Source organism: Atractosteus spatula, chromosome 2, assembly GCF_055471065.1.
Source record: "Atractosteus spatula isolate fAtrSpa1 chromosome 2, fAtrSpa1.hap1, whole genome shotgun sequence".
NCBI classification, from domain to species: Eukaryota; Metazoa; Chordata; class Actinopteri; order Semionotiformes; family Lepisosteidae; genus Atractosteus; species Atractosteus spatula.
This window is the reverse complement of record NC_142707.1, coordinates 5173848-5189829: the sequence shown is the minus strand read 5'-3', so window position 1 is coordinate 5189829 and position 15982 is coordinate 5173848. Positions and strand designations below refer to the sequence as shown.

General features: G+C 38.4%; 2 protein-coding genes across 7 annotated transcripts in view; both read left to right on the top strand.

Moving 5' to 3' along the window:
• bin3 (bridging integrator 3) overlaps positions 1 to 12599 on the top strand; it is a 64870-nt gene extending 52271 nt beyond the window's left edge. Inside the window, exon 9 of the mRNA XM_088938602.1 lies at positions 4055 to 12599. Coding sequence (XP_088794728.1) covers positions 4055 to 4201 — 147 coding nt within the window. The 3' untranslated portion in view covers positions 4202 to 12599. The remainder of the gene's footprint in view (positions 1 to 4054) is intronic.
• A 2523-nt stretch (positions 12600 to 15122) lies between these two features.
• Positions 15123 to 15982, top strand: part of LOC148839046 (KAT8 regulatory NSL complex subunit 3-like) — a 34474-nt gene continuing 33614 nt past the window's right edge. For all 6 annotated transcript variants that reach the window (XM_088933821.1, XM_088933812.1, XM_088933841.1 and 3 more), the window contains exon 1: positions 15123 to 15373. The gene's annotated coding sequence lies outside the window, so the exon portion shown is untranslated. The remainder of the gene's footprint in view (positions 15374 to 15982) is intronic.

The following is a 15982-nucleotide window of genomic DNA, read 5'->3' as shown; positions in this document are numbered from 1 at the left end:
TGCCTTGCAAATTCCTTCTTGATGAAATATACTTTATTAAAAAGGAGAGGTCTGTTTTTCCGTTGTATCGCCTCACCGTTTGTTATAAACACTGTGTACATACATTTTACGTACAATATTGTATGTGAGGCTAAAATTTTGTTTCAGGCTACATTTGGCTATTAGGTACTTGGGTCACTTGTCTTCTGTCACCTTTTCCCACTCATAATCCTTGCCGTGTTTTTAAAGGTGGATTAGTGTCCAGAATTGTGCTAAAGTCTGGGTTATTTAGTGGCAGAATATTTGCATGAGGTCTTTGTCTGCAGGATGCATGAATGCATTAATATTAGTTAGAATCATTGTTACATAGAATAAGCTAATTCCAAATTAAAAGACTTTTGTGTAATGGGGATGTTGTATTATATGTTCATATTCCTTGGACAGCATATTTTCTTCTCTTCTCATAAGTTTGTGTGTGCTTCTGGGGCTCATGGAATAGAGCTGGATTTCATGTGAAACACAAGGAGTTAGGGTCTGCAGAGCAGTATGATTATTTTACTGCTTAAAAAACACAAAAGCTTTAAATGTTTATTCTTCAGTGCCACTCCTTTGGATGAAAGTCAGTCAAATACTTTTTTTTTACTGTACTAATGAAAGCAGCACACTTCTTGTTTAATGCTGATTTTATGATTGCAAAAACTAAGTCGCAATATTTACCCATTTGCAGACAGGATTTAAATAATGTGGCCACTAGATCATTTTCAGTGCCTTTGGTGCATTTATATTACAGTTTTCAGACAAAGGCAGTAAACTGGTATGTTTAAATGAAAATGTCTGTTTTACCACAGATTGAAAGGTAACCCAATATACCAGGCCTTTTCATGTGGTCCAGAAAGAAAAGAACAGTACACAAATGGACAGTCATGACTACAAAGAAGACATGGTGCCTGGATTTTTATTTTTGTCGGATTCTTAATTGTTTCTGGTTCTTCTTTAAGTCTGTTTGCCAGATTTAGGAGGACTGTCTAGGGAATAAGAAGACCCCTTGATCCAGTCAGACACTGCTTTCTACAGAGCATTTATCCCATCCCACTGCTTCAGCAGACCAGAAACTACAAGCTGTTGCTTCAGTTTTTACACAGGGGTCTCCAAATCTGCTTCTGGAGAGCGAAGAAGTGTGTGGTTGTCATGCCAGCCCAGCTCGCCAATTCTTAATGGAACACGTTATAATCAATCACACGTAAAGATCTTAAGCTCTAACCTGATATTTTAGTTCCTGTATAAGTTTTAGTAGCCTGTTTATGTAACATAAATCAGTCTTTTATATATTTTCTGGAAAGCTGTTGTGCTACGACAGGAATTTACAGTAATATCTTCAGCCAACTGTCGAATACCTGTTCCAGCATTAAAAAGGTTTGGCTTATGCTTGAGGTTGTTTATTAATTTTACCAGGAATATAGTGACCCCCTGTTTTTGCTATTAACTTGCCTATTTGTCAGAGTTGTTGATGAGGGCAACTTGGAGTGATGCAGTCCCCAGGCAGAAACAGAATCTCTTTAAGTAGAGAGATGGGAGAAAGCTCTTGTGTCTCAGATCTCCATCGTTTGTGTGTGGGCAGAAGAGGAACTGATTCACCAGGATTCTTCAAGAAATATGTGGATGAAGGCCTCTGATGAATAAGCTCCTGCAGTGTAGTAGAAACCAGAGGAGCTCAGTGGACCAAATGTCTTCTTAATTGCCTTTTTTAAAAAGTTCTTTTGTTGTGGTGCGGTGTTATAAATTAGGGGAAAATATAGGAAAGGCTAAAATGGATGACCTTAAGTTAAAAAGAATCCCACAAGAACACTGTGTTTTATTAATACGCAAGTGTCATCTGGTTCTGGAGGAGGCAAACCAAACTGCAAATCTTAGAGTGTCTCCTCTCCAAGTGGCAATCTGAGGGCAAATATGCAAGAAAACATATATGATATAATAATAATTAATATGCTCACACTCCTGTTCAAACTGCATATATTAGAAGCTCTTTATTTCTCGCTTTAATTTTCCATTTTCAATAAATCAAAACCAGATCATAAATCTGCTCTTCTGTGAACAGTTGGTGACAGAAATGGCATTCGCATATTATCTATGCACAGAAATATCACAAAAGATATGCTCTGACCCGTTCATTAATCATGTAGTTAATTAACCACTCCAACTCTTCTGTCTCATGTGCGAAGGATTACCATGCTGTTGAAGAGGGAACAACCACAGCACATTGTAGAGTGTTCTGTATGTAAAATCATCTTGATCAGCCACCAATGCAGCCACATTCCAAAGATCCCAACCTTTGTACCAGGCTTAAACCTATTAACATTTACTGGTCCATTCAAAAGGTGTGTTGTACCCCCCCCATGCACTCATACACATTTTCAAAAGTAAAGGACCACAAGCTGTTAGTGCACTGTACTGTACGTATAAATATATATATATACGCGAGTGTGTGTTTCAAGGGTTGTATTTCCCAGTGCTTTCATTCTCTGCCTACTCCTCCAGAGTCTTGTAATGTGATTAAAGTCTATTAATCATCAAAGAAGCTCTCCTGGGATCCTGACTCATGAACCGGGGGAAGAGGCAGGGGTGGGATGTGTAAAAAAAAAAGCTTTCAGTGAGCATTTGCTCTCTCTGCCACAGATTGGGATAAAAAAAGGAACGGTCAGTTGTGGTAGTTTTCTGTATCATTGTTCAATATGTTGTTTAATCAATGAATGGGAGCTCATTGAGTAGGATCTCACTTTGCTATAGGTAACCAAATCAAGAAGTAACTTTTGTTTCTATGTAGCACCTTTTCATGGTGTGCTCCTGTCTCCCGCCGCCATCTCTTTAACTGGTGACATTGGGAGGTCATATGTAATATGCATTCATTAATAATATTCAGGGGAAGACCTGGATACAACAAGTTGTCAAGCTTGAGGTGAACATTGAACTGTCTTAAAAACAAGTGCAGCTACTATTAGGGCCCTCAAGTTATACAGTTCCCTTTTGTGCAGTAATGTTACTCAGTTGTATTGTGTCGTATTTATGTTCAGCTGTACTTGACAATGTAAACAGCTCTTTAAGTACCATTGAACATTTAAGTGATAGTTCATTATTTCTAATGAATCAACTAATTTAAAGTGTGTTATTTATGGAGTTCCACAAAGACATTTAGAAAGCAGCATATAATACACTCAATGAATGATGCCAGTGCACCTCTGGTACTATAGATAAAGGACATTTTTGTTTTCCAGCTCAGGTGTTATCGTCATAGAATTTGCAGAATTCCAAGAGACGGCAGGTTCTACTTGACATGAGCCATTGCCACATCCATGGTTCTTGTGTTTTTCTCTCTGGGAGGTGTCTTGTCTGAGGATATGTATGTTAAATGAGAGCCTTGCTGTAAAACCAATGTGACTTTTTTTACCTCCTTGGTTAAACCATGCAATAAAATGTAAGTCTCTTCTGGACAACACATTTTAGAATATTTAGAATTATCCTAGTGCTGAATGTAACAGCATTTGTGCATGGTTCTCAGTCATTTAAGTCTGCATCTTTTTAGTTCTTGGAATTGTTCTGAAGTCTCAGAAGCTACACCCTATCTTCATAGCATGTTCTGTACATAATCTATACACGTATGTAAAAATCTCACATATTGTTTTGCAACCTCCTTGATTTTATACCCAGTCTTTTCACTGAAGCATCCAGCTTATTTGTGTGCCAGAGATTTGCCAGTGTTCCTCTATATGTTGGAAACCCTGTCATAGTTTGCTGCCATTGTTCAGTGTTTTTGAAAATATCTTTAATGTCTGTATTAAACGTACTTTGCATCAAAGTCTTTCTTTAGTCATTGGGAGTTTTAAGACCTTCTGGTTTTGATTTCTGCTGAGCTCCTTATTACTTAAAAGAGCCAATTATTATCTTAATTATTCAAGCTTTACATGGTTATTGGCTGTTAATTGAAGACTGCTACAAAAGATTACAGCTCCCCAGGACCAGAGTGGAGAGGCTTCTGCTGCACTTCCCCGGTTCAAAGTGTGGGTGTGTGTGCGTCTTGCAGGTGGTGTACTTCACAGAAATGCACAAGATTTTCGGGGAGCTGACGGAGCAGATCGACCAGCCGGGGCTGACGGACGAGCAGCGGGAGCGAGAGAACGACGCCAAGCTGAACGAGCTGCGTGCCCTGTCCATCGTGGCTGACGACTGACGAGACGCCAGCCGACGCTCGGTTCCAGATTCTGGGCAAAATCTAGTAATGACCTGCACATCTCCCGGCACGTTTGAGACGTACACCTGTAGCTGATCTTCGACATGTCCATCCAGCTTGCTAGCTCGACAGCTCATGATTTTTTACAAAGTTGGAATAGACCTCCTCTAGATGAGAGGCTGGCAAACGTGGCCCTTCTATTCTACTGCAGAATTACATCAACTAATATTTTATTCACTTTTAATTGACCCTTAATTACCAAACTGACCTGTGATTACTTAATTGACCCTGCAGCTGAAGATTGCTTCGATAATTAAGGATTAATTGGAAAAAAGACTTGTTGAAATGAAGTAGAAGAGCCAAATATTGCCCACCTGGGGGGGTTGTCCTTCAAAATTCCTTTCTCCTAGAAAGTGTCGTGACTGCTAGTGCTTACCTGACCAAACAGAGACCCTCGTTAATTTCTGTTCTAGACCAGAACTCCTGTCTTTAACGACCTTGGATAAATATCTCACCTCTCGGTTAATACCCTCAGAATTTTATAGTTAACACTACCAGACATTTTCTTTAAAAAGCCATTGGCACAATGATGTTACACATTTATTTTATGATTTTATGTAGGAAAAAAAGCTAATATATTAAAAAATACAACACTAGATAAGGTAATATTATGTGAAAGTACCGTGTTGATTTAATTTTTTTGTATGTAAAAATATTTTTTTTAACTTTTTTTGGAACGAAAGCTAGAGGCAATTAAGTGTAGCACGTTTTGCAACTCCTTTTTTAAATGATCTTTTAATTTTGTCATTTCCGTTTTATGTTTTTCCATTTCTTCTTGTGCCATTTTAAAGACTTTTTCAGTCTGCCTGAAGCAGCAACTCTTTAAATGTGGATGCAGTGAAACTTGTGTAAGAACAAGAAAATCGAAGAAAAAAAATCTTTACTGCATAATTTTTTTACATTTGTTTTCATGGCCAGGGTCTTTACATTGCACTGATTATAAAGATCTAATTCATTATATCACCTCAAATCTCAGATGTCTCCTTGTCACTTATTCCTCTTTGCGCAAACTGTGTGCTCTCTGTTGATATATTGTGCTCATAGAACTGAGTTATTATACTGTGGGACGATGGAATTTTGTAATGATCACTACCCAGACGGAGACCAAACAACAATACAGATTGTACCCAACTATGATCCACTACGGAACAAGTAATAGGTTTATTCCATGCTGAAAAGAGAAGAAAGAAAACACAACGTTTCAGCCGTGGAGCCTTTTTCTGGTGAAGAAGAAAGTGACACCTGAAGAAGGCTCCATGGCCGAAACGTTGTGTTTTCTTTCTTCTCTTTTCAGCATGGAATAAACCTATTACTTGTTCCTTTGCAGCCTACACATGCTGACGCAGCTCCCCACCTGAACTACTATGATCTACTACATTGCATATCCTGGGACGTAAGCCACATTTGCCATGGGATAGATTGCTCACTTACCATTTCATATGTAGCTTTAGTTTAGCAGCATTTTCCCTAGGTTTTTAAAATACATTTCATTGCATTCATCCTAAAATCAGCTTGTTAGTGAGTGTTTGGAATCGGACAATCCCAGCTGATACCACATTTTTGAGCGCTGAACTCACTCTGGAAACAGAGGGTGTCTTTCAGAAGCCACTCTTCTGGCTAAAATAAAAACTGAACGGATGTTAGGAAAGCGTGGCTGACTGTTGAAAGAATGATCAAAGAGGCACAAAATAAAAGCAACAACAAAGAAGCAACAAATAAGGACACAAAACGACAGTTTAAGAACCGAATGATAACTGTTTCATCACATCAGAATTCTGGTTTCAGTTCTTAAACACAGTTTTTCAATAATTTCAAACACTCGTTCATAAGATCTGTAGAAAATGTTGTCTGTAAGCAGCCCAATACTCTTTTCCAGCGTGATATCCAGTTTGCGGTTGTGTAGAGGAGAAAATACTACCTTTTGCGTTATTCTTTTGAATCCATTCACAGTGTTCATTTTGTGTTGTTCTAAAGAATAAGCAATAGTAAAAACAGTTGTAGTATATACTATATGTACTGATAATAAATACTATGTTAAAATTAGTTTTTTGACACAAGGAGTAAATCACTTGCCTCTTTTACACTGTACATGGCAAGTAAACGAAAGGCTTGCAGACCACTCAATAAATCACAGCCCTTGTCTTGTGCAACTTGAATCTGGTACTTCCAAGCATAAGACATTTTACATTTTCTTAATCATTACAAAGGAAGAGCATAAAATTGTAGAATATTAATGCTAAAAAGGCAAAGGAGTGGGCATTAAGAAATAATGCTCAATTTATGATGTGTACAGTATATATTTGCTTGATACAAAGCTTCTATGGCTTTAAGGATCTGACATAAGTGCTCATCATGCCAATAGTGTATTGTATTTTTGTATAAAGGGAATATTTAAATTCTTGTAATGCTTTAAATATTTTCTACTAGGATACTAACCATTTAAGTCCACTGATGTCTTCTAATTACTAAATCAGACCTTGTTTTTTTTATCTGCAAGAATCCTCCCCAGCTTGTCCTGCCTAAAACGTCAGCTGAAGTATTGTGTTATGTTAGGATAGTTAGAGTAAAAGCACGCGTGTACAATTCAGTAGCTGCAAATTCCTCTTCCAATTCTGATGAGTAACAGAAGATTGTGAAAAGAAATTTCTTTGCCATGTGGCACATCATGCACCATTACCATCATGTTAGCAACAACTTCAAATCTGCTCTATCACAACGTAATGGCAGTATATTTTGCGGTTTTATGTAGAGAACGTTGAGGTTTAGAACATGAATGCACTTCAGTTATAAGGCTGAATTCAAAAGGTAAAGTCTAGTTTTCCTTCCATTCTTTAGTGTTGTATTATGAAGTGCACTGTTGTTAAGGATGGGTTAGGTAGGTGGCTGTGTCAGCACGCTGGCTTTGAAAAGACACTACGATTCATTTCACATTGTGAGTCTGGAAGGGAAATAGGTTAGCAGGTGATTGATTTTCAGCTCTGCTGTTATTAGCTTAGACTGTCATGCTGTACTGCTTAGTTTAGAGAAGAACAGCAGGACTAATCCTGGGGCTAAAGAGGAATGAACTATGAGGACAGGCTGAAACCTACATATAGCTCAGCAGCAAGATTGGGTTAGAGAGATCTAATCTGAAAGAGAAACTGCAGTTGCTCCACATTTTACTTCCAGAAGGGTTTGGGCAATGGGAGAGTCATTAATGGAGTTTCACTTAAGCACATTGTTTAAGCATTTGGTTGGTTTGTTCACAGTTGCATAGAGAATGCAAGGATAGAAAGGGGCTTGCCTCTGTCTTATAGAGCCAAGAAAGGTTTAGGACATGGAAAATCTAGTTTTCTGTTTTCTTTTAAATTTAACACTGCCAAATATTTTGGTTTTATGCCCAGAATTTTGAGGTAAGCAATTCTCACACCAGCCTTTGAGAGCCTGTCCTCTTAGACCTGTGTTGTGTTGTCATACCATCCATTTCTTTTCACACTTCTGTTGTAAATCACATACTGAAGAGCTGTCATGTTGTGTGAAGAACGTGTAGTTTTTCTGTCACTGGTATCCCCAGACAGGGGTTCCTGGTTAATGGCAGTGGTTCTACCAAGTCTCACCCTGCCCTTCCCTGGCAGTGCCCCACCAGCTGTGTGCCATTCTTATTTGCCTTTATCTATGTGCCTGTCTGTCATTATCTTGTTAATTAGATTTGGTTAGGGGGTGATGGGGTTACTTGCCTATAGACAAGTTAAAATGATTAGACGTTGTGCGTGTTGTAAATTCATAACATCCTTACAGACTTCACGAGAATGAATTATTTGATTAAATTCTTGTTTTAATCAATAAATAAAGATATGAAATTCTCATTAAAATCCCTTGGAGAAAGAATCTGTGTTTGTATAAAATACAAATACAGATGTGCAGTAACAACAAAACACAGAAACAAATATTAAAAGTATAGGATTTTTATAACAAATGCACCCTTTTTTGTCTTCAAAATTAGTATAGAGCGCATAGCTTCTTAATTTCTTATCATCTTTATACAAATGCAGGTAATCCCTCCATAAATTGTGATAAAACATGTTTTCTGTGGTTGGTTTGCCTGTATTAGAACTTCTTGCATTTCAGTAGCACCAGCTAGATTAAAATAACCTCCACTTCATAATTAAGCACAATGTCAAAACCTAGGCTGTTGTGCCCTCTAGCGACAAAGACACAGATTTCAGTTTTTATACTTGTATTTAAAGATTTTTTTTGTAGTTTGTTTTTTAATGATTATACTGTCCAGCGACCTTTCCTTAAACCAAGAACCTCCACTCAGGTCACATAGAGATGCATAGTATTCTGTTTTTTTTTTTCTTCCAGCCCAGCTTTCAATTACTGTACCATTTCTATGTCCATTATCAGAATGCCATTTAATCCTGGTGTCACAGCAACCTTAGGCTCAAAGTAGAGGTCCAGCCAAATGCAGTAGGTTACTGTATTTCATTGCAATAAATGTTTTTTCAATTACCCGTTCGATTACTCAAGATTAAAGAGAGCTTTAACCAATTATTTTAGATGCTTAAAAGTCCTGAAGGGCTGAGGCTCTACAGGAGTGTAGTTGGAGACTGTTGCCTTAAAGGTTGCTGTCAGGTATACCTGTTAGCTCTTGTGTAGACTTATTTTACGATATTCCACACAGCTGATGTTAGAACTGTGTGTTCAGATGCTGACCTGATAGGGTCAGTTGTAGGAATCCCATTTTTTGTGTGTGTAGGTGGCAGTATTGTCATTAAAGTGCACTTAAAATTGTGAAATTATTTGTATTTTAGAGTAGTAATTCTTTAATTGGTTAACAACTTAATTTGTACATTATTTGTATTTTAAGGCAGTAATTACGTTTTGATGACATTTAATTACAACTCCTTTATCTTTGCTTTCTTTGGGCTGGAGATAATGGAACCTTGTTGTAACCCAGAAATTGTTACTTAAAGGGTCTTCTGGTTTAATTTTCAACCCTGCTTTCCAGGTATTGCAGTTAGTGATTTATCAGCCTAATTAAACATGATTAATATTAACTTTAGCCTCTGATTCATATAAAGCCTTGAAGGACTGGGGCTCTCGAGGATCCTGGCTGAAAATCACCATTAAACGTTTGCTGCATTTGTTCATACACAGCGAACAAAAAGGAGACGTTTAAGTTGAGAAGCAAATCTGAAATTCTCACTCTGTAGCAGATTTTAAAATGGATAGAACTCATCCAACCAACTTGCATAGAAAATAAATCTGTTTTTCATTATGGACTCAGTCCAGAGAAGCAGTTTGTAGTGTTAAAGGCCTTTGTTTTCCATCGTGGGCAAAATGCTCTTCCCAGCTGTCAATGAACTGTGGTCAGTTTGCCACCAATGGAAACAAACACACTTTGTTTTTCATTTAAACTATGATTAAAGGAGTATAGTCTTGCTTTTTTTATTCTGCGGGGTGTCCTGATCACATACACGGTTAGGGCAGGAAATAAATTTGACAATCCTGTCAGAAATAAAGTGTGTTCGCACTTAGCGAAACCCCTCATTCCTGTTTGGTTTGTGGATGCTGTGAGCTGTTGCTCAAAATCCCAAACCTACCAAACACATATGTGTGTGGGGTGTTATATACACAGATCATTGAAAACAGCCCACAAGACCAGTTTGGAGACAGTAAAATTCTAAGGAAAGTAATAATATTCAAGCAGAAGCGTATCTGTTAATTAGACTACTGCAATCCTAAAGAGTCATAGTCTGGCACCTTACAAAAGTGCTGGGTTGGACCAGTTGAGACAATAATTAGCTCACAGGTCTGGAGATAGATAACACTGCACTGGATGAGTTTTGAGGCAGTGTTGCCTCTTTGCCTCTTACAACTGATATGTTATTGCTATCCAGGAAAGTGTATACCGAAATGTTTTTTGGATCAGGTCAATTTTGATCGTTGCTCATTGTGGAACCTAGGCATCTGAGTTAAAAACCCACTGCCACATTAATTATTGTGCAGTTGGTCAGTCCAAGAGGAAACAGAAAAGCATGTAAGGTATTTAAACTTTAATGCATACCGTGCAATTAGGACATTAAAAAGCTGTCAAGAGGTATGATTACTAAAGGTAGAGCAAAGAAAGCTTATTAGTTAAATCAAACAATAGAGCTGGCTTTAACATTTACCGTCTTTCTAATTTTATACATTTTATAGTACACGTTCTGCAGATGCATGACTGTTTGAAGTTTTGGACCATTGTCCTGAGTAGTAAAACCAGTTTGAAAATATGACACTAATAATAAAATGATAAAATACCCATGTTTTGAAATATTACCCAAAGCCAAAATGTCACCTGAACTAGACTTCCATGGCAGGAACTGGAAGGGAAATGTATTTTTAATCATTATATAAATTTAGTTTTATATTTAGGGTGGGTGCTTGTCATTTCTTGATTGCACTTTGTATATGTGTATATGCTGTTGTACAGCTGTAGGCCAGAGACCATATGTTAAATAGCTCTACAGAGCAATATGGATGGCCACTTTGACAAATTACCAGAGTTTTAAGGTCTGCAGTGGCCCAACATTTAAAAATGCCTATAAAACCTACTGGACTGCAGTAGGGGAGCAGACTTGTGCAGTACTGAACTGCAAGAGATCTCTCTTCAGAACCTTGTGATTTTTTGTTGTTTTGTCACAAGAACCAGCTCAGATCTGGAGACATACCAAGCAGGCCATGTAAAAACTGGTGTGGATACCTTAATATTGAGGTTTTTAATATTCTGTGTCGATGTTACGAGATGGAAGAATGTTAATAAGGGTTTTGTTTTTGTGATATATACAGGTATATATGTATTTTTAACTTATTTCTACTAATGATTTGGTAGGAGGCCTCTTGTCAAGTAACAGAAAAAAGCCATGTAGGGTGATACGTATTCATTTGAGGAAAAATGTGTCCTCTGTATTCAGATTCCTCCTTGGTATGAGAAATTTCTGCCTTGCTTGTCATATTTGCTCAACTAAATGTTTCATGTTTATGATTCAGTTATTTTAAAACTGGATGCCACTGATTCAGATCAAACTGAAATATAGAAAATATTTTTCAAGGATTAAAGTCTTTTTATTGTTTCAAAGAATTTTTTCATCTATTTGTGTTATAGGACTGAGTCAAAATAACCCAGGTGCATTTTTTCATCGAGTTTTGTAAGCTTTCTCCCCCCTGTTTAGAAACATGTGGGTCCGATTTAACTCCATTGCGGTGTTGTCATTTACTTTGATGCTGCCTAAGCACCTGTGTTTTACCAAAGTCACACAGCATATTGCAATTTCACACTTCCTTGGTTTATCAAGTGGAAGATTTTTAAATGTCATACTGCATTGCATTCGAATTCTGCCCTTTATTTTATAGTGTATAGGTGGGCAACAGTAAAAAACTAAATTCACAATGATTTTTTAAAAGTTCACAATGATTCTTTGTTATTATTTTATCAATAAACAAATTGAGAACTTTTACAAAGGGCCACGCTTATGATAATACCTGCAAGTCAAGACAACATCAATGGAACAGAAAGTGTTCTATGTCATTAGCTTGGGCTTTGATAGCTGATGCTTTGGGGGCTTTGTCGGATGAAGTCTGTACACTATTATAGACCTTCTTTGAGGTATTGTGCTGACAATGTTGTGCTTAAATCTTGATTCGGGTTGTGTGTATTCCCACCAGAATACAATTTTCTATGTGTCGTCGCATCTTTAGCAACAATTTACTGTTCAGTGAAGTTTAAAATACCCTGTATGTGCTCATCTCTTTCTCAATCTCCTGCACTTTATCATTCCTGTAACCAACCATGGTAACACTCTCTAGACAAGCTCTCTTTCCCAAAGTACCCTTGGCAAATTTGTATCTTGCTTTATATATATATATTTTTTATTCCTAGTAATTTAGCATGGTGATGAATGCTTTCAATAACTTGAAAACCGGGATTGTCAGTTGTTTCGTCTTTATTATTTGAAGAAAATTAATTTCTAAAACAATACTGTAATGAAATTGAAATGTATGCCTTGTAATGGGTGCTATGAATGTTTTGGTTCTCACTTGTGTACTTTTGGTTCTTCATCATGGGATGTATTTTCCACTAATTGGTTTCTGTCTACTGTTGTCTCAATTCTGTTGATAAATTATACCATGTACTGAGCTAAAACAAACTTTGTTAAACTGTCTTTTTATTTTGCCTACATTTAGCATTACTTACGTTTAAATTTTTCATTCATTTTAAATGACAATTTCCTAGTTCTTGCTGGCATCTACAGTATATCATACCCTGTCTTTAAACTTGTTTCTCACCTGATAAACCTCTGATGCTTTCAACTCCTTCCTTTGTGTTCTGTAGTTGTTAATGAAAAATGTTTCACATTCATTGGCTGAATTCACAAATTGATATTTATTCCATTAATGCAGTGCTTAACAGAATCACTCCCAGCTTACATTTAAAGAACATAAACTAGCGCTTTCAGACTGGGTTACAAATCATCAAAATAATTAGTGATCCTAATTTAAAAATGTTAAAAAAAAACTTGAGAAAGTGCCAAAGGAGGAGGCAGTTTTGAGGAGTCAAGGGGAGGTACTTCATGCAGTGAGAGTTGTGGGTGGATGCAGCACGTTGCCAAGCCATGTTGTAGCAGCTGATTCACTGGGTTGCTCCAAAACTTGTCCACCTCCTTCTACCTCCTGATAGTTATTAGAAAACACCTCAGCCCCTCACTGTAAACCATACAAATTCATGCTTACAGAAAACCAGTGGAATTTAATATTTGTATATAGCTATAAGATATATTTCATTTAATCTGATTTTTAATGGGAATTTGATTATTTTCCTCAATGAATGTGTACATAAAAAGCCAACACTATTGCCTTGCTCAGTTTGTACACAGAGATACAGGGAATATTATAGGCACTACGAATACTTTCTCACAAATACTTGCTAACAGTTTGATGCCTACTGTCCTTCATTTTCAAACCCTACAGTACCATGCTGTGATCCAGCTCTGACGGTATGCACTGAGTGCCCTCAGAGGGAGGAGCTCCTCTGGCCATGGTATGGTCGGAGCATGAGGAGGAACACTGGCTATCGCCTCCTCAACTAGATCTAAGCAAGTGCTGTGCTAGAGAAAGGGGAGGAGAAAGATCCCATAGTTTAGCCTACAGGAGAAAGGCGAGTGGTCATCACCACCTCGCAGGCCCAAGCTTGAAGAGCAGGTGGATGAGGGCAAGAGGTCTGTGTCTCTATGGCCCATGTCTGAGCTACAGGACAGGATAATGAGAGGTCACTGCTGCCCTGGCCAAGGCCTCAAGTGTGTGAGGCAGCTGCTGTGCCAAAAGAAAGGGGGCACTCATGTAGACACCTGCTGGCTCAGGAGGGGGAGCCCCCTCTGAGGTAGTTAGAGAGCGGTAGATGATGCCACATTTCACACGGCCGCCAGAAGGAGAACGCCAGGGGATGCACCCAGTTCGCACTGCCTGCTGCCCAAACGTCTCTGCATCTGTCAAGGGGTGGGGTGGCTTTGGAATGGCAAAACCTGCTCTTCCGTCAGCTTCCCTGGTGAGGAGCAGGACGTGTGGCAGGGTGGCAGGAGGAGGTAAGAGGGATCTTGTCTCAGCTACATCTCCCAAGTGCCCCTGTGGGGAGAGCAGTCTTCCTCCCTCACCTGGCAGGTCCGGAGATACAGGCTGGGTTAGGCCACAATATAAACCAATAGAGGAAGCCTGCCTTCAGGGAGCAGGGAGCAGGGAGCAGGTCCTGGGCTGTACAAACCCCTTAAAGGGAAAATGGGCACCAGAGAGAAACAACAGCAGGACTGAAAGAGTTTTAACAGCATTTGGGGAATGTGATTTGTTTAAAGCTGGTAAGCAGCTTAGTTGTCCACTGAGTTATTGAGGAATTGAGGGCATTTTCTGGTTATCCGTACTGCTCAGGGCATAAAGTTTCTATTTAGTGCACCACCTCGCCGCCTCAATGTGTGTGAACCACCACACCATACCGCCCAAGGTGTTGTCGTGAATTACAAATATTTGAAAATATAAAATGGCGAACGACGTCTATTCTACTTATTTTTTTTTGTTTTGCGTGACACTCACGTTCGATTTCTGCACTACCTCCACTATTGATTTATCCCTTTATTTTCACTTCCACTTATATTAAGACAGGGATATAAATCAGCTATAAATCCAGCCTAGTGGGGCCCTCTAGTGGTCAGGCAGTGGAAGTGCCTGTGCCATGTTGGAAGGTGATACGCACATCGAACGACCAGCAGAATCCCGTTGTGGAAAGATAGTTTTTGCTGTGGAAATATATAGAACGCTTAAAAATACACTAAATATACAAACACAACTTGCCATAAAGGTAAAATGTTTAGAAGAAATTAAAAATAAATGTATAAATGTTACATTTTCTCAAATGCGATAAAGGTAATTGTCTTTATTTTCTCATTATAATAATATTGCTTTTCACAAGAGAGTAATCTGGTATATGACTGTCCACAATTCAGGTACATACAGTTTTCAGCACATAAGACAGATACCATGATAACAATATAATTTAAACATACTATATCGTGCAAGTCGCGTTGTTTGTGAATATATGTCTAGAATCATGTTTTACCTTGGTATTTTGTAAAATGTGACTTTCCTTCTAAAGTTTACATCGAAAGCTTTGGAATAACTTGCTACCTTAGTGTTTATTAAAATGTAAGTTTCATTTCTTCGCTATCGTTCCCTGCAAGAGGAACGGAGGGTAGGTGGGTCTTGTAAAAACACGGAAATCCATTTCGTATATTCCAAGTCTCTCGGCAGCAGGGTCGCAGCCTGACTCCGGATCGCCTGAGAAAATCTGTGCCGTATTTTCAAGCAGGCGCTCCAGTGTGGTGGCGCGGTTGAAATACGAGGAGAAGAAAGGCCCTTAACAAAAACAGAAAGCAGTCATTAAAAGCAACGGCATGCGAATAAACACATTTCAAAAACGCATTTAAACAGCTTACAAACGAGTTTACATATCTGTTCTGGACGTTGGGGTCACGTTTTGGGATTACACTTCTTTTACGGTTTCTTGACACAATGACGTGAGCTCATCTTCTGGGATGCCGCCAGAAAGTAAGTGTTTTTATAGTATAATAATAAACTCTCCTACGCATTGTTTTCACCAGCTTTGCCCTCACAAGGACGTCAATAACCATGCTTTGTGATATCTGGACAGTTCTTTTGTAGAAATGAATCTTTTCAGTACCTAGGCCGGCAGTCCTCGGGTTATCTTGAAAAGAGCACAGGACCTGAGCGTACCCTGCCTCGGCTTGAACAACGTCTCGGAGCCGGAGTCTTTTTTTATTTGCCTGTCGAGTCTATTCTCTTGCCTGTTTCAGTAACAACAACAAAAACAGCAACACACCCGGTGGCTGTTTTACTAGCCTTGACAGTGTCCTTCTTCTTCGTAGTTTAGGGAATGTTCAGATGTTAAAATATAAAGACTGTAAATGTAAGTCGATTGTATATTGGATTGTTGCCTTTGTATGCAGTAGTGTGAGGGATAGTTTAACCCTGACTGTATTAAATATACAGTCTTTGCAATTTAATGCAGCACTGCCCGACCTTTTACAAATGCCCATACCCCCAAAAAAGTCTACTTAATGACCGAGTTTAAATTGGAGATTCCAATCACAATTTAATTTTCACTTTCAGAACATGTGCTTTTCTATTGTACCGACA